Here is a 25,456-nt window from a genome sequence, read left to right as displayed (position 1 = left end):
TAAACACCCCACCATAACTACCTTTCTTCCTCTCTCACATAAGTACTCCATCATCCTTAGGATTTGCACTCACTTTTGTTATCTAATCATTTCTGTAGATTAAAACTCCTCTTGTAAACAAAAAAAACAAAAAAAAAATGTGCATGCATTTATTTATTTATTTATTATTTCCAGTTTGATAACAGGGGAAGTCCACTGGGCCCGAAAGCCCGTTTTCAGTGGAGGCCCGGGGAGAAAAGCTCCATGATAATACATTACACACAAAAACACAGCAGAACAGATCTAAACTAATACACACAAAAACACACTCTGTTCTAATAGCATAATACTTTAACAATTTCCAAACAAGAATGAGGTGCATTGGGCACTATACATAAGAAAAAGATATATTAGTGCAACTGTGAATGTTAGTAAAGTAGGAAAGGAAAGGAAATTATAGATAGAGTTTGAATGCAAGAGCAGGGATGCATGGGAGAAACGAATAAGAAACAAAGAAATTAAAGGAGAGGTGTCAGAAGAGGATAGAAAAAGAACAGATAACTAATGTTCAAATTGTGGTTGAGTCCAGGAGACCACCTTGAGAAAAAAGTCAAAAGATTTAAGGTGAGAGTAAGCATAGCACTTGAAGGAAAATAAAGGGTTTATTCAAGGAGGAAGGAGGAGATAATGAAGAAGAGAGGGGAGCAAGGGAGAGAGTCAGAAGAAGGGGAACCAGGGGGGTGGGATGGAACTAGGATAAATAGAGATCTAGGTAGGAAGTATACAATTACATTTCCAATTTTGGAAAAGGTGAGAATGAAGAAGAGATTTAAAGTGTTCATAGTTTGTAGTGGCTCTTAGAAGGGAAGGAAGTGAGTTCCATTTTTTTGCTGTAGTATAGGAAAGTAGGAGTTGGCCAGGGGGTCGTTTGGGTTTGTAAACTGAAATAAGATTTTGGTGGCTAGATCTTAGGGGCCTTGGAGGATTGTATATGGTGTAGGTATTAGATAATGCTGGGCAAGCAGTGGGTTTAAAGATTAGTTTGTGTGCAGTAGTAAGTTGGAGGAAATTGAGTTGATTAGGGAGTTCTAGCCATTGAAGACTACGGAGGCAGATGCAGTGGTGTGTAGAATGAGTGGAGTTAGTAGCAATTTGGCAATTTTGTAGTAGCAACTTTCAAGTTTTGTGGAGATAGAAGTGAGAGATTGGATAGAAGAGGAGCACCATACAGTAGAGAAGGGAGAAGGAAGGTAGTGGCGAGAGTTTGTCTTGAAGATAGAGTAAGAAAGTTTGCATTTCTATAAAGCATACCGAGCTTCTGATGAGTTTTCTTTATGTTTAGTTGAATATGATTATTAAATTTCAGGTGTTCATCAATGGTTACTCCGGTAATTTAGCACTACTAACAACTTCTATTGAGGACTGGGAGAGGCTGGAAATTATGAAGGATGACTTATCAGGAGTCAGAGCTTTTGAGGAGAAGAGAATGATGTGGGATTTATTGGCATTGAGGAAAGATGATTTTGAAGCATCCAATTTTCTATGGTTGTGAAGGCCAATTGGGTTTTGGCTTGGAGCTCGGGAAGGTTAGCAGATAACAGTGGAGTCATCTGCGTATTGTACTATTTGAGCAAGAGGAATAGAAGAGTGGAGATCATTGATAAAGATGTTAAAGAGCAAAGGCCGAGAATAGAACCCTGAGGGACTCGGTAGGGTAGGTAGGAATTTTGAGGTACCAGTATTCCATTTCACAGCTTGGGATCTATCAGAGAGATAACTTCTGAACCAAGAAAGAGAGTTGTGGGAGAGATTAAGGTTAGAGAGGTGGTTGAGAAGGAGAGTGTGGGATATAGTGTGAAGGCCTTAGAAAGGTCAAGAAGAACAGTGGAGACAATTTTTCCAGAGTCACGGGCTTGGTTGACAATTTCTAGGAAGGAATGAAGAGCGGTTATGGTACTGTGGCCAGGCCGAAACCCATGTTGTGTGGGAGTGAGGAGATGGTTATCGAGAAGGTAGGGCATGAGTTGCTGGTGTATGCATTTTCAAGAATTTTGAGATTGGGGAAAGAATTGCTATTAAGTTAGAGATGGTGTTATTTTTGCCTCCTTTATGGAGGGGCAGAATATGGGCAGCTCTCCAAAGTTTGGGAACATAAGATTCTTGGATGGATCTATTGATGAGAATGCTGATAGGAATGGCGATGCCATTTGCTGCAGCTTGAGAAAGAGTGATGGAATGTTGTCAGGGCATTGGAGCATGGTTTGAGTTTGAAGAAGTTGTTTGATACTGGTGGTAGACACGGGATGTAGAATGAAAGTGGGAGGTGGGTTATGAGAGTTGGAGTGAGGGATGGGTGTAGAAGGATGCTTTGGGTTAGGGGTAGGGGTGGAAGAGGAGAAGGATTTAGTCAGTTCAGCTATTGAGCCAGTAAAAAACGAGTTAAAGAGAGTTGCTATTTCAGTGTCAGTCTTATTATTGTCTGGACAGGGATTGAATTTTGTACCTGGATGTAAGAGTGAATTGATGGAATTCCAGAATTTTTTGGGATTATTTGTGAGGGAGGACTGAAGTTTGCCGTAGTAAGATTTCTTATCCTTTATAATAAGTTTTTTAGCAAGATTGCGGAGTTGCTTAAATTGCAGTAAAGAGGCTGGGTTATTATTTTTGTTGTATAGTTTCCATGTTTTGTCCCTTTGTCGCATTAGAGTTTTAGTGTCTTTAGTTAGCCAAGGGGCAGAGTTGAACTTTATCCTTTTGGGAGGGGCTTGGGAATCTAGGATTTTAAGGAAGGTAGTATTGAAGAGTTCTAGGGCTTCATCTAAGGGAAGAGTGTTTAGTGAATCCCAGTTTGTTAGTTGAAGGGTTTCTGAAAATACAGAAGGATTAAAATTAGTTAGGTTGCGAGAGTGGGCATATTGTTGTTGGTGTGGGAGCTGTTGGGTTTTTCGGTTAATAAAGGCTGGGAGATGATCACTTAATGAGTCTGGTAAGGTACCTGAGTTGGAGATATTGTTAGGGTGGCTGACTAAGATCCAGTCCAAGATGGACCATGGAGGGTTGGTTTTGTTAGGTCTGGTAATGTTGTTTATTAGTTGAGTAAAATTATAAAGATTGATAGACTGAAGGGGAGTATTGTTATTAATATTATTCCAGTCAATATTTACATCACCTAGAATGAAAGTTTCCTGTTTAATATTGTTTGAGGCCCAACAGAGAATATTCTCTAGGGTGGAGGAGTTGTCTCCAGGAGGGATATAGATGGTTATAATACAGATACTTTTGAAGTTGTTTATTTTGAGGATTCCTATGACTAGTTCTGCATTATTAAAGTTGGGAATGGTATTTTGGTATGGGCTAAGATTTAGCAGGCAGTTGTAGACTAAGGCTACACCACCACCTTTTTTGTTTAGGCGATCGGACCTAAGTGCTTGGTAGCCAGGTGGTAAAATTTCAGAGTTACAAGTTTGAGGTTTTAGCCAGGTTTCTGTTACTGCTACTATGTCAGGTTCAGTTATATTTAGCCAGGCATGAAAGTTTGTTATTTTGTTATTAATACTCTGGGTATTAATGGTAATAAATTTAAGGTATTTATTATTGTGCCTATTTGTGGGGGTAGTGGGAGAGAGAATGTTAGTTGATGTTGGCCCAGGGTTAGGATGGACATCTCCTGCAAGAGCAAGACAAGAGAAAGAGTAGAGGAGTTGAAACCTAGAATTGCTGAGTAAAGTAAAAGGGAGATGTAATTTACATTTGAAAGTGGGAGACTTTTTGTAGAGTGTATGGTGTTTTAGTTTAAACTTATGAAATGGATTTGTTTGAAGGAGGGAGGGGGATATCAAATAAAAATGGAGGGATGAAGGATGTGGAAGGGAGATAGTGGAGGATGAGTGGGGTGAAAAAGAGGCGGGTAGTGTGGTATTGGAATAAGAAGATGCATTATACAGAATGGTGAGAATGAAAAGACATGTAAATGAGGTGAGATAGTGTGGAGGAGTCATGGAGGAGTAGTGTAGGATAGATATTGGAAGATAGGGTAGTGGTAGGCTATTTAACAGCAGGAAATAGCTCTGTGGGAGGAAACAGTTCAATAATGATCCAGTTAACTGTCAACAGTAATGAAATAGCAGCAAACTCAGCGTGAGCAATAAAAGTACAAACAATTCTATAGCAGATATCTCAGTAAGTAGAAGTGTGAGTGCAACAAAGAAAATGTGATGCAATAGTCAACCAAATAAGATCAGTAAAAATGCAAAAATATAATAAAAAGATAGTTGCTAATCCCAACAGCAAAAAGTATAACCCAATGGGTACAATCCTGTACACAGAGCCCTGTAAATTAAACAGGTTTGAAAAGCATCACCCTATCAGTTAATATAATGAGGGACAGAACCAACTGTCATCATAGAAGCAAACTTCACATTCAGACATAAGAATGATTTTCATAAAACATTATATAACAGACAGTTGAGCATATCAAATTGTCAAGGAATATTGCACTACTAGAAATATTATTAAATTACTCACATAACATTCAAATATACCAAATACTAAATGGGAAGTGAACCCAATAAATGTAACTGCTCAATCTATTTAGAAAGCATTAGTCAATAAACGGCAGTATATTGAACAAGCCCATAAAGTATTGAGCCTAAATAATAATATTTACAAAATGATAAATTTGTAAATATATCCTGAACCAGCACAATGTAACTAAATCATTAATAGGCCTGGGAATATAATCCCAACAGCAATAAATCATGAGAACGTTAAAAAAATAATAATGCTACGATAGACAAGTAAGGCATGCCCTTAATGCTCCTAAAAGTTGGCTCTGACATTCATCATGTATACCGAGCATTAAACAGTTCCTTGCTGGATTCCAGTAAACCAAAGAAATGTTATTGGTTGAAAAATGTCACAAATTGTCCAAACCCTGTCACAATGAAGGGCTCATTTTACAAGAAACCACACAAACTGTGACAAAATTGTCCCGACCAAAAAAAAAAAAAAGAGAGAGACCAAAAGTATGTTGTTAGGTATATATCCAAACTGATAGGAACAACCAAAACTGTCCCCCAGTTCAGCAAATGGAAAAACTTAGGCCCAGACCATGTCACAGGTGATATTCTTGAAGCCAATACACGAAAAATGTCCCCAAAGGAAAATGAATGAACAACCTCCAAGACATGGTATCAAAACACAAAATAATATAAAATGAACAGCTGAAGAGCTGAAACCAAAGACTGTAGACAAACCGCTGTACAGCCAAATAGCTATAAAGTAAAAAGTCACCTCTGTAGACTGCGTGGTACCAAAAATCTGGTAGATTCGCAGCAAATGCGCCTCCTTCACAATTACAGTCCAAAGAACAAAATGTAAGCCGCCTCAAATGTAGAATAATAATCGCTAGATCCCATCACGAAAATGCCAAACGTGGTTGTAAACAGCCGTCATACCAAACTTCACTAAATGCTGATATCATCAGCAGTTTATCAGTTTTTAAATGAGTCCCAAAAACGACCGTTGCAGCTGTTCAGCCCAAGGCCCAAACATCGCACAGACAAACCAGTCCAAAAATGACTGTTGCAGCTATTCAGCCCAGCAATGAAAGGAACACAGTTAGGCCCACTCATCGACCATTACAGCAACTCAGAGATTTCAACCATTACCACAAATACAGTATCGGCATTCCTGAACGGGAACGGCGTTTATCAGCTGTGGCGACCCTTTTCATTCCATTCAGCTGTATCTACCTTTTATTTAAAATGTTTTTGTAAAATTGAATCTCGATGTTAAAATACATTTTTTTTCTTTTTTTGTATAATGTTCATATTTTGGATGTTAAAATACTAATTTTTCTGTAATTTGTTCATTTATTGGAGCTTTTCTCCTCGGGTCGCCACAAACCCAGTTGGACTAACCTGGTTAACAAATGCCAATAAATAAATATATATATATATATATATATATATATATGTGTGTGTGTGTGTGTGTGTCTGTGTATATATATATATATATATATGTATATATATATATATATATATATATATATATATATATATATATATATATATATATATATATATATATATATATACCACAGAATAAAAGGGAGTTATGTTGCTGTAGGTAGCAACACAGGGGTGTGATATGCCAATCAGAAATTTTTGGCTATTTCCTCTTGTGGGGAAGGCAACAATCTGAAAGCTGATGTACAATTCCAGGTCAAAGAGTTACTCCCGTAAACCTGAGTTTCACACATTATCAAAGTTGTGTCCCACTGTGTCCCTTACCTTGTATCTCTCAATGTCTGTTTTTCTCGTGCTCTTTCTTTCTCTCCCTCTCTCTGTCTCTCTCTCTCACACAGTTGCTCATGCATGACTTTTGATCTATGTTCAATCTGAACAACCCATCACCATCTCAATACAAACACATTCGCCTTAGCTATAGCAGGGTTAATCGATTGGTAAAACATTTATGTATCTCCTCTGCAGTCTGTGAAAGCCCTCATTAACAGGATTTCTGTACCTATCACTTTCTGATAGTATCATTATTTAACAACTGGATGCAGAGTGCAAACATGACAATACAGAACACTTTCTCTAACTACTTAGTATCTCTTAATGGCATCATTTACCAGAAATGAATAGGAATGCTCTGATTTTTTATTTTTTTCTCTGGGTTTTAACTACCTTATAATAAGCTTCAAAATCTCTTACAACCCAAACAGGATAAAGTGGATATCAGCAAAATGTAGTGAATGATTAAATGAATGAATAGAACAAGCCATAGGTACACGACTTGCATATAGCTATATCACATGTTGCAGTCAGAGACAGTCCTTGAATGAGAACAAATTATAACATATCATAGTTGTTTATTTGCACATTTTATTACTGCAGCTTGATGTTCAAGAAAAAAATCATAACAATAACTTGATTGCCATTGTGTATGTATAAAATGCAGCATTGTTCTGAGTCATTTCCCTAAAACGTAATTTCTTTATCTTTCTGTCTGTAGGAAGGGGATAAGTTAATACGCCTTTGGATCCATGAAGTATACCGTGTTTTTTATGATCGATTGATTGATAATGAAGATAGGCAGGTTTTCTTCAACATTGTAAAAGAGCGAACATCTAACTTCTTCAAGCAAACTATTGATAAGGTATGACAATGCATGCACAAGAAAGGACAGGAAGCAATTAACCATGCATGTTATACTTAAAGCTGAAATTTAGCAGTCCATATTACTTTACTGAGTGGTCATCTTTTAAAACTACCTGTACTATTTGAACTAGATATATAAATGGGGAAATTACTGCCAAGATCAAATCTGCAATCTACAATAGTATTATAGCATTTTAGAAGGTAATTATTTGAAATGTCGGGACCCACTACAATGTGTCCTGAAATATGGAGACTGAATGGCCGAAAGAATGAACTTACATATATTAAGTCTGATATGCCATTTCACAGAATATTCCCTTTTCTCAGAGGTATGGTGATCTCGAGGTTGATATATAAGTTTGGGAGTGTGGGTGGGCTTGACCCTCCTGCAAAGAAGTTCAAAGGATAAAAGCAATTTTTGAGATTCGCTCTTCTTCTGTGTTTTTGGTCTTTTTTTTTGGCTTGTCGGCACTTGGCATTTTAAATGCCAACATTTCAACAGGGAGTCATTTTAGTGTGATACTTATTAAGTCAATAAGGATGGTAAACCTCCATAAAGACTGCTGTTTTAAAGGCATGTTTGTTCTGGTAATTTAACAGAAAAACATGAACAGTAATTATGCTACTGTCTTGTTGATCCCCTGATCAATATTGTAGTATAATTTCTTGCATTACTGTGTCATGGATTTCCCTATGATGCAACTCCAAATTGTTACAGTCTCTAAAATGCTTTCTTACAATAACACTGCTATTTTATTCATAAAATGTAAATTTTTTCAGCTATCAAATGATTAGCTTTATATGCGTCACAGAGAACCACTCCCCAAACTGCAGAATGACTTCATGTCAGATGAAGGCAGTCTGGATATTCCACTCACTATTCAGGTTTTCCATTCAACCACCTCCATATCCAATTTGAAATTAGCATATTTCATTGATTTCCAGCCGTGTGAAGATGTAGGAAGACCAGCAATGCTAGTAGCTAGGTATTAGCCAATAGGTGAATCACCACTTTCCATCTTTCTAGTTAAAACAAATTCCGTCTTTTTAATAAATGCTGCCAGATTAGACACCATTTAGCCTAACTTTAGAGTATTACTCTAAATGCTTTATCCATAAATCTTCAGGACCTACTATAGTATTTCCCTCTAACCTCTAAGTAATACACAATCCCCAGTCCTCCACCCTCTGGCAACGTGATTCAGGAGTCTGCTGCCACCCCATCTGTGGCCATTCTGATTGCATTAGATGTTCTAAGACAGTATAGCACCTGTCATATGCTTAATGACTGAAATACTCCTACTATTGATAGCATAGTTTATGAGAGCTGCATATGTTTATAAAACATTGAGGTGATCCTCTTTTATCAGTTCACCCTTGGTAATTATCATATCTACACAACACCACATCAGTCACAATCCACTACTAGACTCCTAACATATGTAGTGTTTTTTTAAAAAATTGCCGTACCCTCCTAGAACTTACTGTAAAATATCCCAGGCACCAGCACACAAAGCAACACCTACTCCTTCTCCTCTCACATGTACTGTAAATCTACAGATCTCACCCAAGAGTCATCAGGAAACCAGGCCTAAGCCCAGAAGATCTACTTTGTCTGCTTTCACAAAGGAAAATGTTTTAATCATAGATGACTTTATAGTTAGGCATACAGACTCCACTTTCATCTGACTAGACAAGAATAGGGTGACTATAAGCTGCTTTTCCAGTGCCAGGATCTGTTATGTCACAAGGGCCCTAAGGTCCCTTAAACTAGACAAATATGACTATGACATAGTGGTGGCCCATGTGGGAGTGAATGACCTGCCACACTCCACCCAGAGGGACATCCAGAGAGACATGATGTAACTTAACTATGCATGTGTTAGAGGCAGGAAAGGCATTGGTCTTGAATAGTATCTTGCCTTCCCCAAGAACAATACCTAGATACAAATACAAGATAATTTGCTTTAGCAATTTGCTAAGTAGTTGCTGTCATTCTAAGGGGGTCCAGAATGTGTCAGCCTGGGATGATATGGTAGATAAGACATCCAGTTTTCCAGGGATAGCTTACACCTGCCATACCAGGATATCTGCATACTGGCTAAATCCTTTTCTGCTCCCAAAATGCCTTTTTTTTAGACAGAGTCCCACTAAATGGTATTCTTGCATAGAAACAGACTCAAATCTAGACAAAATCAAGATGGCATACTTAATGCTTGGAGTCTAAATAGACAGATGCCAGAACTTGAGGCCCTCTTGTAACTCACACACATTCATATTTGTATAGTTACTGAGACATGCTTTTAATGCAATAACAATACTTCTCCTGAATCATGGTTTTCAAGATTGAAGCACAGGTGGTTTCCAATTTAAAAACTAATAAGAACTTAGTGATTTTTACCAGCTGATAAGGGAGGAGCTGTGGTGGTTATAGATTGGGACATGTACTATAATGAAGCCCAAAAGCAACTTAGAGATGGCTGATATTATATTGTCATGCCCTTAGATCCAACTTCTAGGTTCAAGGCAGAAATTGACAACTTCTTAATAGAAGCAAAGAAGGAGGGTATTATTACGGATTCCGATTTATACCATCTAATGGTACAGGATCCCAAATCCCAGTATTTATATCTTTTGCCCAAGATCCACAAGGATTTACACAATCCACCTGGGAGACCCATTGTATCGGGCAGAGGGTCCCTCACAGAACCACTCTGACAGTTCCTAACCACTTGCAACCATTATTGAAATTTATTAGAGCACACATACAGGATACCACACAGCTTTTGGGTATTATCTCTGATATGCAATTGGAACCAGGCTGGGTCCTTTGTACACTTGATGCTACTGCCCTGTATACCAACATTCCACATTGGGGTGGCCTTTGTGCACTACAGTATTAGCTACAGAAAACTGAATGTTATCATCCTGGATTTAATACATTTTTGGTCTGTCTAGTGCAGCATGTTTTAACCAGAAATTTTTATATTTTCAGGATTGGTGTTATTGGCAGGTACAGAGCACAGCTATGGGGGCATCCTTTGCCCCATTTATGCTGATTTATTTATGGCTTATGTGGAGGACCAACTCATTTATGATCCGGGGCATAATTTGTATTTGGAGGAGATTGATATTTGGAGACATTACCTAGATGATTGTTGGTTAGTTTGGAGAGCTGACAGTACATACCTTCATGAATTTGTAGAATATTTAAATGGGAACAAGTGTGGAATCTGGTTTATGGTTCATTACCATATACACCAGCTAACTTTTCTGGATGTTCTAATCACTAGGAATGTGGATAATACTCTAGATAGTGAAATTTTCCGGAAATACCCACAATACAACTCATTACTTCATGCGTCCAGCTTTCACCCCCCAAATTGCAATTTCTTCGGGTTAAACGTGTTTGTTCAAATATAGTTACATATGAACAATATAGGAGTGATGTGTACAAAGATTTAAAAATTGAGGCTACAAATATGGCAATATTATTACTGCCAGTAATTGGGCCTCTAGCCAGGATAGGAAGTACTTGTTGACATGCAAGGAACATCCATCTGATAAGACATCAAATTTGAAGTTAGTTACTATCTCTAGACACAGCACAAGGGCATTTATGGGTATCATTAACAGGCATTGGAATATTTTGCTTTTGGATTACAGGCTATTGGATATTCTTGGTAACAAATGCCTTTTCTCATTCCGTAGGGGGAAGACACTTGGTTCTCACTTCAGCCATTACAAGCATTATTAAGGGGTTTCTAGGGCACAATAACAACGCACTATTACAGGGGTGATGCTATGTGGTTGTGTCCCTTGTGGGCACTGCACACACTGCACTAGAGTGAATAAATCCAAACAGTTCAGCAGTAAAAATACTGCTTTTGTCTATGATATTAAATTCCTGGCTAATTGTGGGTCTGACTGGGTTATATATTTAGTAACATGTACATGTTCTGCCTTCTACATTGGCCAGACATCTAGACCTCTACTCTTACGTACTAGTGAACATTTGAGCGATATCAGGAGTAAAAGACAGTCAAATGCATTTTACAAACATACACTTAAACATGTCACTGCTTACAGCAGATTTACTGTCATTGATAAAATATTCTGTGACAAGACTAATAAATCTGGGTGGCATACAATTCTTAATTTCAAAGAGAAAAAGTGGATTATTAAATTAGGTGGGCTCTTTCAGCCTGGACTGAATGACCATCTATAACTAACCAATAGGCAACTCTTTTTAATCAAAGGATTTGTATAAGTAATATGGATCTGATTATGCTCTGTTTTACACTGATGAAGGCTATCTCAGCCGAAACCAATCTGGTTGTTTTTTTGTGGGGTTAGAGGTTCTTACCCTACCCTTTTGGTACTTATGTCTGAATAAAAATTGAGTTATTTCAACCACATTCAAGTGCTGGCCTCTTGTTTTTGAATTAGCATCTGTTATGCCTTCAGACCCTTGGATAACTGTGGGAGAGTTTCTATATTTGTTAGAAACACTATTACTTCATATCAAATATCTCACCACCCTAACATGGAGCTCCTGTAGATCCAAATGCCCTTAGCAAATCCATCTGTTATTTCATTTCTAGAAATAAATTCTCCCATCTATGTTATCCAGAGATCACAAAAATTACCTCAACACCACTGAGGCATTAAATAGCAAATCAAATACCTTCTTACTATGGGTCTTCAATTCCCTAAGCATTAATTGACACACTTGCACCTCTAAAAGTAGTTATGCTTAGTGTTTCTTTGATTTCATTAATACCAATGCAGTGGAGCAAATTGTAGCTACCTACGAGGAGTTCTACCATCCTTGACCTGGTTCTTACCAGACTAACACCTGCCTGCACCTTACCCTGCATTTTCTCAGCCCTGGTTATATCTGACCTCAAATCAGTCTTCTGCTCTGTCAGGCCTAGTGATACCACCTTACCAGCAAATGAAACTACCTTTAAGGAAGTCTGCAAGGCAATCATGCTTCAGCTTGTAGAGGACCTCTGCAAAATTCACAATAATCCCTTGCAAATGGACCCAACTGAGAGTGCTGCCATATTCACTTCTGACTTTTACCAGCAACTGAACAGTTACATAGAAAAGTCAGAACCTATCTGCCCTAAACATCATGGCAAATTTAGGAATAAACCTTTCTGGTGGAACTAACATATTAATAAACTTTACAACAAAACAAGAAAAATAATGAACAGTTGCTAGAAATCCCTACCTCAAGACTATACTGAAAAATGCTAGCAGGAACGTAAGTATACTATTAGAAAATGTAAAGCAGAGTATGAATTTAATGTTGCTATAGATTCTTTCTTCTGGTATGTCAGAAAATTAAGGAATAATGTCCAACAATGCAATATAATAATATCATCCATTCTGACCCCAAGGATATGGATAATATGTTAGCAGACAATTTTAGTGCTAATTTTTTATTTTAATTTTACCCCTCTTGCCCACATTGTTGCCCCCACTATCACTGAGAATTTTGTTTCCCCTGAAATCAACTTGTGTCAAATCTTAGAATCCCTATCAAAAGCTAAAAGCAATGCTTCCATGGGACCAGACAACGTACAAGGCTGCATATTCTAATCAGTGAGAAGTATGCACTATCTGAGTCTGTACTTAAATTGTGTAGCCTCAGCCTATATGCAGGATTTATTCCTAATTCCTAGAGAACAGCCATTGTGAGTCCCCTATACAAGTGTAGCCCCGCTACAGACAGGTAATTATAGACCCCTTAGCCTCATCAGCCTTATATGCAAAGCCATGGAATGTATCATAGCAGAATCCATTTATGCAGAAATAAACAACTTAACTGATCTAGATCTCAATCAGTTTGGTTTTGTGAAAGGCAATTCCTGTCCTCTGAAATTAGTAAGCTTCTTTGAAAAGGGTACAAGGGCTATGGACAGTGGTCATTCTATAAAGGCTGAATTCAACAGCTTGAATGTATTACTGATGGATAGCCCTGATGCTACTATTTTTCCATATCACACATTTGCAAGCACACTCATACCTATTGCCAATTTAGAGTATCCACTCCACCTACTGCATGTCTTTGTAATTTGGGAGGAAGCCAGAGCACCTACAGGAAAGCCACACAAACACAGAGAGTACATGCAGACTCTGCACAGAAGACACCCCAGCCGAGAAATAAACTGGAGAACCTCTTGCCATGAGGTGACAACACTTTCAGCTACACCTTTGTGCTGCCCTCTGCCACTGTGCCACAGGCTGATGTACTGATTATGGAATGTATGCCATGCTTAAATGTGCATATTGATTTTTATTTCCAAGTAATGCACACATTGTCTACCTTAAGTAGAATGTAAGTCATCTTAAAGTACTTTTGAGACAAATGATAAGGTATATGAAAGACCTGCAGATCTTTGGAATCCTCATCAAAGTTATTTGAATTGCTTCCTGTAGGCAATGTATTCTAGCGTGTCTCTACAAACATTAAGGTAAAATAATACATGTTTTTCATTGTTTAGATTTGTTGTTCATGTGTTCATCTGTATAGCTTGATATGGCTAGCGGATATAGTGTCTTTTGCATGCTTCTTCAAGTTTCCTCTCAAAACAAAGACACCGTCCTGTGGATTCTCCAAAACAGGAAAGATTGCAACAAAAGCAGTTGTTATCCAGTATTGCCTGTGCCATCTACACAGTCTTCATCCACCACCATGTCACATTATAATGTTTTTTCATATCTTTCAACCACATGTTTCTTAGCCATGGATGAAACAAAATGTTATATTTCACCATCACAACTAACTGCATCTCACTTAAGGGTACAGAATCCAGAAATATAAATGCTAATACAATTCCAAGAAAATTAAGAGTTTCCTTTTGTCTGTTCTTAATTTTCACTGGACAATATAAGTCCCATGTCTATAAGCTCAGTTGGAACTAGTGTGCCAATGTAAATTAATCCAAATAAATCATTTAATATGCAGAACAACAGAGATAGTTCAATTGATTTCTCCCTCTCCTGATAAATCTTCTGATAATAACATAGTTCAGAATTTCATGTGGCATTTACAATTTACATTACTTATTTGAAAAGGTGCTGTAAGCTGCTGCAGTACAAAAATACAAGTATGTGTACAGATATCATAGAATACGGAAGAAGATCTTTTAATACAGTATTCATATCTGTATCTGTCATTATTTTCCAGTTTAATTCTTAGGTAGTAACTGGGGCTTAAGGTTATTTTACAGAGTAAAGAGAAAAGTATTGCACTAGACTTTCATAATTTTGTTAATCACAGCTTCCAGACAACACATATTAAATAAATAACTAGTGCAATGTAGAATATTACAGGAAAGACATCCTGAACTGAGTTAGAAGGTGATACAGCTGTAAGCAGTACTGCCTTCTTTTGAGTCCATTATGTGACATATCTCTCTTCCAGTGGCATAACTAGAGCTCAGTAGCAGGCCTTGCATTTGTTCTTGAGGAATATTTGATTTGGAAGGAGATTCCTTTGACTGCTACTTTCAGTCTTGGAGCTAATGTGTTGGCTTTCATGAACACAGAGCTGCAGCATGGTGAAGCTCTACCATTTCAAGCCTAATGGAGGTCAGTTTCTCATCATGACTCTCATTGCCTTCTTTCTTAAGACTACATCCCCCATCACAGTTACTGTAAAATATTATTAGCAGTGAGCAAGGCAGACACCGTACTACTGGATTTGTTAATATTTATTTGTATTAGTGCAAATTCTTGTCAAACAGTTAAGACAGTCAGAGTTATTTCAATTCTTTTTAACACAGCTAGACACAAAGTAAAGACTGATGCACACTCAGTCATTGACATCACTAAAGAGTGAAAATTACTGTCCAGTTTATATACTCTTAAATGTCAAACAATGTTATTTTTAATGTCCTTGTGACATGTTTTTCTGGTTTCTGTTTGAGTCATGAAAAAGTCCATTGGTTATTTCTAGCCTGGACAGTTTCTGTTGAAATGACAAATATTATTTTATGTCCTTCTTTGGTTATTTTCTTCCTTACTGTATCTGAATACTTCTCAAAAAGTCTCTCCACATCATCTTTGCGTTACTTGAAGTGTCTGTATTTTATTTCATTTATTTCTGCATCTGAAAGCTAACAAAAAGTCAACTTCTTTTTTTCTATAACAGAATGCCATTTACAGTAAGCCTACAGCCATTGTTGTTGTTATTCTTTCAGCTTTTCCCAGTTAGGGGTCACCACAGCGGAACTCCGGTCTGCTAATGATTGGTAGTAGATTTTTACGGTGCCGAGGTGCCAGCTCAATGCCCAACCTTCAACGAAGGCATGCCCATACATGCATGTCTTTCGAATGCCACTCAACAGCGGGGAGGACATGCAGACTTCACACAGAAGGCGCTCCAGCCGAGAATCGAACAGGAGAACCTCTTGCTGTGAGGCGACAATGCTACCGCTGCACCACTGCGGCTACAGTAAGCCCACAGCCATATGTTATTAATATCTAAGCTGAACATTTACAAGAAATCTTTTTAATAAAAGGTCATCACTTAACAGTTCTTGCAAAGCAAGCCATATTTTCTTTACTGCACACACAGTATAATTTTGGGGAAAGCATTTTAATTTACACAATCTCTATAGTTACTTCACTCCTTCTTTCTTAGCTTCCATTCCACACCCTATATCCTTGTTGCCTACCAGCAGAACGTAGTTCTCAATGAGTTTATTGTAACACAATTACTGCACAAACCATCTGTGCAAATATATGTTATCATATATATGAGCTTGATGTTAAGTTGTCAATCTCGCCTTCATTCTTGCTGGATGCTAAGCTCGAGAATCACTTTTACCAGCTCGAGGCAGCCCTATATCCCACGATGCAAGGCGGTAATTACCCAGATCTCGTTTGCCGCTTTGCTCATGAGGTCACCTTTTTTACCAGCTCCTGGTAAGTGAATTTCATTACTCCTTTTCAAGAGATTTAGCTATCCCAGTTTCAAATTTTTTCCCCCTTTATAGTTAGTTAGTTCACCGATTCACTTAGACCCTATTCCCGTTAGTTTCTCGATCCCTTTCATATTTTTCTGTTAGTCAGGCCTTAGGCCTTACCCTCCCAAACAATTTCCTGTCAGGATTTTTGTTAGGTGTGTCTGTGTTTTTGTTTTAATTAGTGTATTTAAGGACTGAGTGTGTGTGTGTGTTTGTGTCCAAACTCAGTCATGTTAAAAGACACTAGGGTCTCAGGTTTTAAGAAGTGTGACTCGTGCTGTCAGATGATGTCTCTGACAGACGGTCACACTTCTTGTATTTATTGCCTGGGACCCTTACACCTGCAGGACTCCTGTGCTATTTGTCATTCTTTCAGCCAGAGAGTCCTGCAGGAACGTAGAAACAAATTAATCCTGAGGGGTCTTCTCAAGCCTGAGAGCTCCCCGGCTAAGGTCGGCTCCGGGAAGCCCTCTAAGCCATCCAAGACCCAGACTTCGGTGTCCAAGTCTGTGGCCTTGGTTCCGACTCCACCAGAGTCGACATCTGCTCCGTCCAGAGCCGATCCTTCCTTCTTGGAAAGTTCAGTACCGGCGCCGATCGGCACCGATACCCTGACTTCGGCACCTGTGTTGGCTCCGGCTGGAGCCGATACCCTAGCTTCGAAGAATGTCTCGGCTCCAGCTGGAGCCGAAATGTCTCTATCCCAGCTCGGAGCCGACAAGCTGTCGGCTCCAACTGGAACCGAAGGTTCGTCGGCTCCGATGGCTCCGTCGAGGAAGAGATCTAGATCTCCTTCACTGGAGTCTATCCACTCGGCTCCGGCCTCCCCCTTACTTTCGGTGCGGAGCCATCGGAGCCGATCATCAAGGTCTTCCAGGCTCTCAGACCATGACTTGGAGAGAGTGGTGAGTAGACTACTAAAATCACAGGCACTGGCCCAGATGCTCCATAGCCCGTCTCAGCAGACGACCACTATTCCACACCCTCCTGAAATTCCTCCTTCGACTCTCCTACAGAGCTCGGAGCCGGAGATTATTGGTACCGTGACTGTTGCTGCTTCGGAGCTGATGCCACACCTTTCGGCTCCGTCGTCTTCGACTCCTATCTCCTCCTTGAGACCGTCCTTGGAGGGATCCGGTCGTTGGGCTTCCCTGGTCGGTTCCGAGGGGGCGAGTGGCATCGGACCCTTGTCCAACCCCGTTCTCCCTCTCGGAGCTTCGGCCTTGGTGAGCTTGGTGCCGACATCTGCTTCGGAGCCTTCCTTTTCGGTGGGGCCGGGGATCCCTGTTTCTTTGGAGCGGGGGCTCTCGGTCCTCCCTGGGAGGGGAGCATTCGAGGTGATGAGGCGTGTGCTAGCCCCCGAGCTTAGTCAGCAGTTGGTTCCTTTAGCTCCTCCCTCCACGTTGCCTGTAGATGTCTCTTTCCACTCTCTTGCTCCCGGACCCAGAGATCCATCGCCCCAGGTTTCCCCATTGGGAAGAACTTCCTCTTCCGGGGTTTCTCCTGATCCTTCAGGAGAGCCCCCGCGTAAGAGGAACTGCAAGAGGAAGCACTTAGACTCCCCTGAGTCTACATCAGATACTGACTTAGATGAGTCGGAGGGGTCCCCAAGATCCCCCTCTGAGGATGTCTCCTTTTCAGACATCCTCGAACTCCTAAAACAGAGGGGAAACTGGCCCCCCATTAATCCCTCTGAGGATGAGTCGGTATACCTGGAGGCTTTTGGATCTCGACCCTCCACCTCCTGGGTGTCTCCGCCTTTCGACCCCCTCATAGATGTGATAGCTCAAAAGGCGTGGGCATCTCCTGATTCTGTGGAACCAGTCCCCAGGAGGCCTTCTAAATTTATCACGGCCCCCACTGAGAAACAGTTTCTTACGAAAGGTGTTCCGGTTGATGCCATGGTGGTGGCAACCGCCACCTAAAAGGAACTTGCAGATCCTTCCGTACCAGTCCATCCTCCTAACAAGGAGTCTAGGACCATGGACAGGTATGGTAAGCGGATGTTTTCCTCAGCGACCTTTGCTATCGTTAAGCTGAATTATTTATGTCACTTCACCCGACTTCAAAGAGACATCCTCAAAGAATTGGGTGAGGTAGTACAGGATCCGTCAGCTGCTGGGGCTCAAGAGAAGATTGCCTCTCAGCTGGGAATCCTAAATTCCATAACTAACTCCTCCATGCGGCTCATTTCTTATGCAGCCGATGGGGCGAGTAGAGCCGCAGGTACAGGAGTGGCTCTTAGACGTCAGTCCTGGATGCGGCTTTGCAATTTCGCAGACCCCTTTAAGGCGTCCTTCACAAATTCTCCCTTTGATGGCACAACTTTGTTTGGGCCTCAGGTGAAGGACACATTGACCAGGTGGGAGCAAGACGGCAAGACTCTTTCTGCCGTAGGAGTCCATTTCTCCACCCCTTCTAGACCTTACCCCAAAGGTCAGAAAAGGGGGAAAATGTGGTTCCGAAAATCTCAGGGAGTCATGCCTGATGCACGTGGTCAGTTTACCCCCAGAGGCAGAGGGGGTAATAACAATAGACGCCGCCCTAGAGGCAGAGGAGGTCCACAGAACCAGGGCAGCAGAGAGCCTCTCTCTGACAAGCCCTTCCAGCATCCCTGAGGTGTTGCCCGACTGCCCACCCTTGGAGGCAGTCGGGGGGAGATTGTCTCTGTACCCAGATGCCTAGCTTTCCCTCTCTCAAGACAAATGGGTACAGTCGATCATATCCGAGGGTTACAAGATCCCTTTCGAGGAAAGCCCCTTCCCTCAAAAAGGTTCCCTTCCAGACGTTCCACCCGGTCTAAGGAAAATTGCAAAGCTAGAGGTTTCAAAGCTTCTAAAAAAAAGGGCCATCCAGCCAGTTCCAACAGATCAATTAGAGTCCGGAATCTACTCAAGGTTCTTTTTGGCTCCCAAAAAGACGGGAGACTGGAGACCAATATTAGACCTCAGCAGGCTGAACAAGTCTGTCAAAAAGACAAGATTTCGGATGGTCACACTTCAATCGATTTTGCCCTTTCTGGGCAAAAACAACTGGATGTGCTCCATAGACCTTCAAGATGCGTACTATCACATAAAAATCCACAGACGCTCCAGAAGGTTTCTCCGCTTTCGGCTGGGGACCAGTCTTTTTCAATTCAGAGCCCTGCCCTTTGGTCTCACTACAGCCCCCAGAGTGTTCACCAAATGCACGGCTCATCTGAGACGTCAAGGATTCCAGGTGTTTCCGTATCTCGATGACTGGCTCCTCTCAGCCACCACCAGGCATCAACTTCTTCAAGCCAGAGATTATACTCTACGTCTCTGCGGTCAGTTAGGTATTTCAGTCAACTTCGAAAAGTCTTCCTTATCGCCCTGCCAATCTATTACCTTTATAGGCACAGGTCTAGACACTACTCGGATGTCAGCAAACATAACAAGTCAAAGAATCCTAGATATCCAAAACCACGTTCGGATCATCCTGTCCATCAAAAAGGTACAAGCCAGGTTGATCCTGAAAGTGTTGGGCCTCATGGCAGCCGCCATCACACTTCTTCCTCTGGCCCGTTTTTACATGCGTCTCCTACAATGGATGTTGTTTACCCAATGGTCCTTCCAGCAGCTTCCCATGCGTCACAAGATCCTGGTGACACAGACCTGCAAGAGCCATCTATCCTGGTGGACTTCTTCTCCCGTAGTCCATCAGGGCAGACCATTTGTCCCCGGCCCGGTAGCCATGGTCACCGGATGCCTCCTGATCGGGTGGGGGGGGGCATTATCAGGGCAGGATGGTTCATGGCACGTGGCAACCGTTCGAATACCACCTGCACATAAATGTCCTAGAGATGAGAGCAGTGCTTTTAACATTGCAAGCCCTCAACGACTTTCTTCCCTTAGGAACTATTGCAGTTCACACGGACAACATGTCCGTGGTGTGGTACATCAACAAGCAGGGCAGGACCAAGTCCTATCCCTTGTGTCAAGAAGCTCTCAGACTTGGGCAATGGGTGATCTCCTCTCATCGGTTTCTGGTAGCAACGCATATCCCTGGGAAAACCAACATAATAGCGGACAGATTGAGCAGAGCTATACTCATGCCTCACGAGTGGTCTCTCAAACAATCCATAGTGGAGGAGATTTTTCAGAAGTGGGGCCGCCCATGCTGCGACCTTTTTGCTACACCCCAAAACAGCAAATGCCCAGACTTCTTCTCTCTCTTTCCACTTCCGGGCCATCCCCCCAGAGACGCTCTTACCCAAGATTGGCCCCGGGGACTTCTTTACGCCTTTCCCCCCTTTCCGTTAATACCGCAAGTACTCCAGAAAGCTACCGTCTTGAGAGCCAAAATGATTCTCATTGCCCCTTACTGGCCTCGACAAATTTGGTTCCCGTTGCTTCATTGCCATCTCGTGGTGCAGCCTTGGCATCCGGACCCAGTTCCAGATCTTCTGACCCACCAGTCGGGTCAACTGCACCGATCAATTTGTTCCCTCAACCTCACCGCTCGGTTGCTCCACTTCCTTCCTTAGCCAGGCTTCCTATGATCTCTAACCCCGTTAGAGATATAGTAGCTTCTCTAAAGTCCTCTACCAGGAGGATTTACTCTAGCAAATGGAAACGTTTCTCCTTTTGGGCAAAGTCTAAGAACATAGACCCTTTTACTGCCCCTATTCAGTCAGTCTTGGACTTTCTAGCTGAAATTTTTCACTCCGGTTCTTCTTCTTCCACAGTTAAAGTCCAGTTGGCAGCAATCTCTAATTTCCATGTCGGATTTGCAGACCGGAATATTATGTCTCACAAACTTTGTAAAGCCTTTCTTAGAGGGGTGTTCCTACTTAAACCCCCTGTTAGAGATCCTCCACCACAGTGGGACCTAAATTTAGTGCTGGCATCCTTGATACTTCCCCCTTTCGAACCGGCTGCTACATGCTCATTAAAATTTCTTTCTTGGAAGACACTCTTTCTAGTTGCTATTACTTCGGCTAGGAGAGTGTCAGAACTACATGCTCTCTGTGTTCGTCCCCCTTACTTGGTCTTCCACAAGGATAGAGTATCCTTAAGAACCAATCCATCCTTTTTGCCCAAGGTTGCTTCTAAAACAAATTTGAATCAATGCATTGACCTTCCTGTATTTTTTCCCAATCATTCTAACAGGGCAGAACAAAGTTTGCATTGCCTAGATGTTCATCGCCAACTCAGATATTATTTGGACAGAACAAAGCATTTTAGGAAATCTGATCAGCTTTTTCTTTCTTATGCTGAAAATAGGAAAGGTCTTCCTGTTTCTAAAGTAACCTTATCCAGATGGCTATCTTCCACCATTTCTGACATTTATCAGATTAGGGGCAAACAACTGATTTCAAAACCTAAAGCACATTCTACTAGAGGTCTAGCCACATCTACAGCCTTTCAGGCTAGACTACCCTTGGATACTATTTATGCAGCAGCCACTTGGGCCACTCCTCATACCTTTGTTTCTCATTACAAATTGGATTTGGCCTCCAGGAACAGGGCAAGTTTTGGTTCCACAGTTCTCAAGAGTCTGTTCCATTGAGCCACCCAGGATAGGGGTGCTAGGGACGCGGTCCCATACAGCAAGAATGAAGGCGAGATTGACAACTTAACATTTAGAAGTTATGTACCTACCATAACGTTCCATGTTAGTTGTCTTCTCTCGCCTTCTTTCTTGCTTCCCTCCCTCCTGTCCCCCTAGCCTGGACAGACCTTGATTTTCCCTTTTTCTCTTGGAGATTGTTCTCCCTTGGACACCAGTTAGCTCTGAATCTCTGTTACCTGGTTCCCCTTACAGTCTTCTCAGGTTAGTTGTTCTTCTTTCCTTGTGGAAAGATTGCGGGCAGTTTTTTCCTCTAGATACCAAACGAGATCTGGGTAATTACCGCCTTGCATCATGGGATATAGGGCTGCCTCGAGCTGGTAAAAGTGATTCTCAAGCTTAGCAAGTGCCGAGTCGGAGCCGAGGATCGGCTCCGAACCCATCCAGCAAGAAAGAAGGCGAGAGAAGACAACTAACATGGAACGTTATGGTAGGTACATAACTTCTAATTTTATGTGTTTTGCTGCCTTAGTCCTGTCTTTTTTTAGTTTATAATCTGTATGTATTACATGTTCTGCTTCTATCGCCTAACTCATTTTGTTTTAATAGCCTGAATGATGATAACCAGTATGAAACTGTTGTTTACTTGTTTCATTTTGGCCAGGGCTATGGCTGACCTTGGGCCTTACAGATATGCATACCAACCAAGTTAACAAATGAAATAAGTAAGCAAGTAATAAAATAAATCTTATTTGTGGAAAGGAGGGCCATGCTAGTGGCAACAAACTGAAGTATGGCTGCCATAATATCTGAACTGGCCAACCACACAAAGACGGTGAGTTGTGATTCTTCAGTAGAGTTATTTTGCATCTTATTAGTATTGTGATGGGGCATACTGAGAGTACTGGACACCATGTGTTTGTGGGAGTCAAGTGCTGAGTGCAGGCCTGTGGTAGAAGTGGGGCTAGATGTGTAAAACACATGGACGGGACAGTATCCTCACCACCATGGAAAAGAAAGGTGTAAGAGTAGGCTTCATTTATGACAGGTGGGAATAGAAGACCAGCAAGAACCACAGATCACTGCCAGAAGATGGAGAAGGACAGAGATACTGAACACTCACTGATTGGTATAGGGGAGGGAGGCTGGGAACTACATTGAATGATGAGATGTGCTAAGGGGCAGACAGAGGAGCTGTCATTATTAACAGGTAAAAGATGTGGTCTGTGAATAGTTTTAGTCTCTAAAGGGACAGGATAAGGGACTGAACAGATCAACATTGCTTCCTGTACCACTACCCTGTCAGATCCACTATCTCCACCTGCCATATAAACTTAAAAGAGTATTTTGTATGTCCTATCTGTAGAAGTGGAAAAGGCATGTTAAGGTTTGACAATTCATGATTTGTAAAACTGAGTTCTTTCCTCCTTACAACCTGAACTGACCTGGAGTAGTGTTCTTGCCTATAACAGATGAGATTTATAAATTCCAACCAATGAAACTGCATCATTTACAGCAACATACATTATCATGAGTGCAATCTCACTCAAATAACATGAAGGGATACTGCGTTTATGCATGGTGACCATAAAATTGAAAATGAGAAAAGTGAGAATCCATATGAACACAAACTAAATTAAGTAAAATATGCTGTATTAGTCTTTGCTGTTGATATAGTGGCAGGAGTTATGATTGAAAATGGACTTTGCCTGAAGCATCTACATATAAGATGCCAGTGGCTAGAACTATATACAAAAAAGATGTTAAAGTATATGAAGTTTAAACCCAGCATGGTTTAGTGTTCATTTATCTGTTGCATGGGTAGACTGTTCTTTCTTGAACCCTTGTCAGCTGTGTCCAGGTCACAAGAGGAATGGTAAATGTAATCCATATGAACAGGTAAACGTAATTTTAATCGAAACTGCATTTCATGTTTGTTAGTAGATAATTTTAAAAAACATTGTGCTGATGGTCTCTGATATTCAATAAACATGTCATTTATTTATTTGTCTTTAGGTGCTTAGCCACCTGACTCTTTCAGGGAAAGTTACTGATAGCAACATTCGCAGTCTGTTCTTTGGAGACTTCCTCAAGCCTGATGCGGATGTTAAGGCCTATGATGAAATTACAGACCTGAAGCAGCTCACATCTGTAATGGAATACTATATGGAGGAGTACAACAACATTAGCAAGGCACCAATGTCCTTAGTCATGTTCAAGTTTGCTATCGAGCATATTTCACGGATTTGTAGAGTATTGAAGCAAGATAATGGCCATCTGCTGTTGGTTGGAATCGGTGGAAGTGGGAGACAGAGCGCCACTAAACTGGCTACTTTCATGAATGATTTTGAATTATTTCAGATTGAAATTACCAAAAACTACACCCGAAATGAATGGAGAGATGACGTTAAAAAAGTCATGCTAAAGACAGGAGCCGAGGGCAAGTTCACTGTTTTCTTGTTTAGTGACAACCAGATTAAGGATGAACTGTTTGTGGAAGACATAAATATGCTTTTGAACACAGGTGATGTGCCCAATATCTTTGCAGCAGATGAAAAAGCTGAAATAATTGAAAAGATGCAGAATGTTGCAAGGGCAGAAGGCAAGCGAATTGATGCTACCCCTTTATCAATGTACAACTATTTTATCGAAAGAGTAAAGCAAAACCTACATATTGTCTTAGGTATGAAGCTGGTTATAAGGTTTAATGTTACTTTCACTGTTTCATTCTACAAAAATTTAGTTACTATTTTTTTTTTGTACTAACCACAATTGCTTTATAGGTCAAATGTGTCAGAACCTATGTTTTAGCTGCTGTTAAACTGATGCTGCAATATAGAATAGAAGAACTTTATAGTGTTCCTGATTTTGATATTTACAGCAGTCTTTTTGAAAGTGCAGTTTGCTTGTACTCTAGCAAGTCTATTGATGTGGCAAGTTTAATTCCCTAATCTGTATTCTTTTATATTTTTTTACCACAAGGAAGCTTGTTTTTTTTGTCTTGGAAATGTACAAAATGAGATTAGCTTATAGTACTTCTTAGACCAGTTAAAGATATCAGCTGTCTTATAAGCAATGGAGCTAGATGTCTTGTATTTACGTACCCCCAAGTGCCACATAATCATCATCAATATAGCACATGAGATGGCTTCTAATAAAATGTATGTATTTATTTATGTTTTGTTGACTAATGTATCCAAATGTGCAGAGGTCTGAGGAGAAATGCTCTACACAAATAACAACATTAATGTACAATACAAATGAGTACAATGTGAGAACAATGAGTAGAGCAAAGATATACATAAATTACAAAAAAAAATCAGCAATAGAAATGAGTGCAGTATGAGTCGGGTGAACCAGAAAAAAAAGTAGCACAATCTAGCAAAATTCAACACAAACAGTCTATGATGATGAAAGGACTAATAAATTAAGTAATTAAAATTAGTGCCACAACTCTGGTTATAAGGAGGGAGAGTATATTAAAGAAAAATAGTCTGTTAGAAAGTTTAAAGTAGCATCCTGGTAGAATAACATGAAAGAAGGTCCTTGTAAATTGACATATATGTACGCTTTTGTAATCTTGTCCCAAGTAGTATCAGCTGAGCTCATTTGTATTAATAACAACGGAGGCATGACCTTCCAGTAGTGGTAGGTATAGGTTTTAACAACACTGACAGTTATAGACAAGTGATGAGGGTAAAACATGGCTCTAGGTGATTTGGTCACATTGACTAATTTTGCCAAAAAATGGCCATGGGTATTTGCCAGTGATAAGTCAATTGAGAACCTGCTGTA

The 25,456-nt window shown here is 40.5% G+C and overlaps 1 protein-coding gene across 1 annotated transcript in view; it reads left to right on the top strand.

The window, feature by feature from the left end:
- The window catches only part of DNAH3 (dynein axonemal heavy chain 3), a 2,217,123-nt gene that overhangs the window by 1,774,203 nt on the left and 417,464 nt on the right, over positions 1-25,456 (top strand). The window contains exons 46-47 of the mRNA XM_044089509.1: positions 7,000-7,143; positions 23,678-24,344. Of these exons, the coding sequence (XP_043945444.1) occupies positions 7,000-7,143; positions 23,678-24,344 (811 nt within the window). The remainder of the gene's footprint in view (positions 1-6,999; positions 7,144-23,677; positions 24,345-25,456) is intronic.

The sequence above is a fragment of the Protopterus annectens genome, chromosome 12.part0, assembly GCF_019279795.1.
Source record: "Protopterus annectens isolate FY-2018-M chromosome 12.part0, PAN1.0, whole genome shotgun sequence".
NCBI lineage: Eukaryota > Metazoa > Chordata > Ceratodontiformes > Protopteridae > Protopterus > Protopterus annectens.
This window is presented reverse-complemented; position numbering and strand designations above follow the sequence as displayed.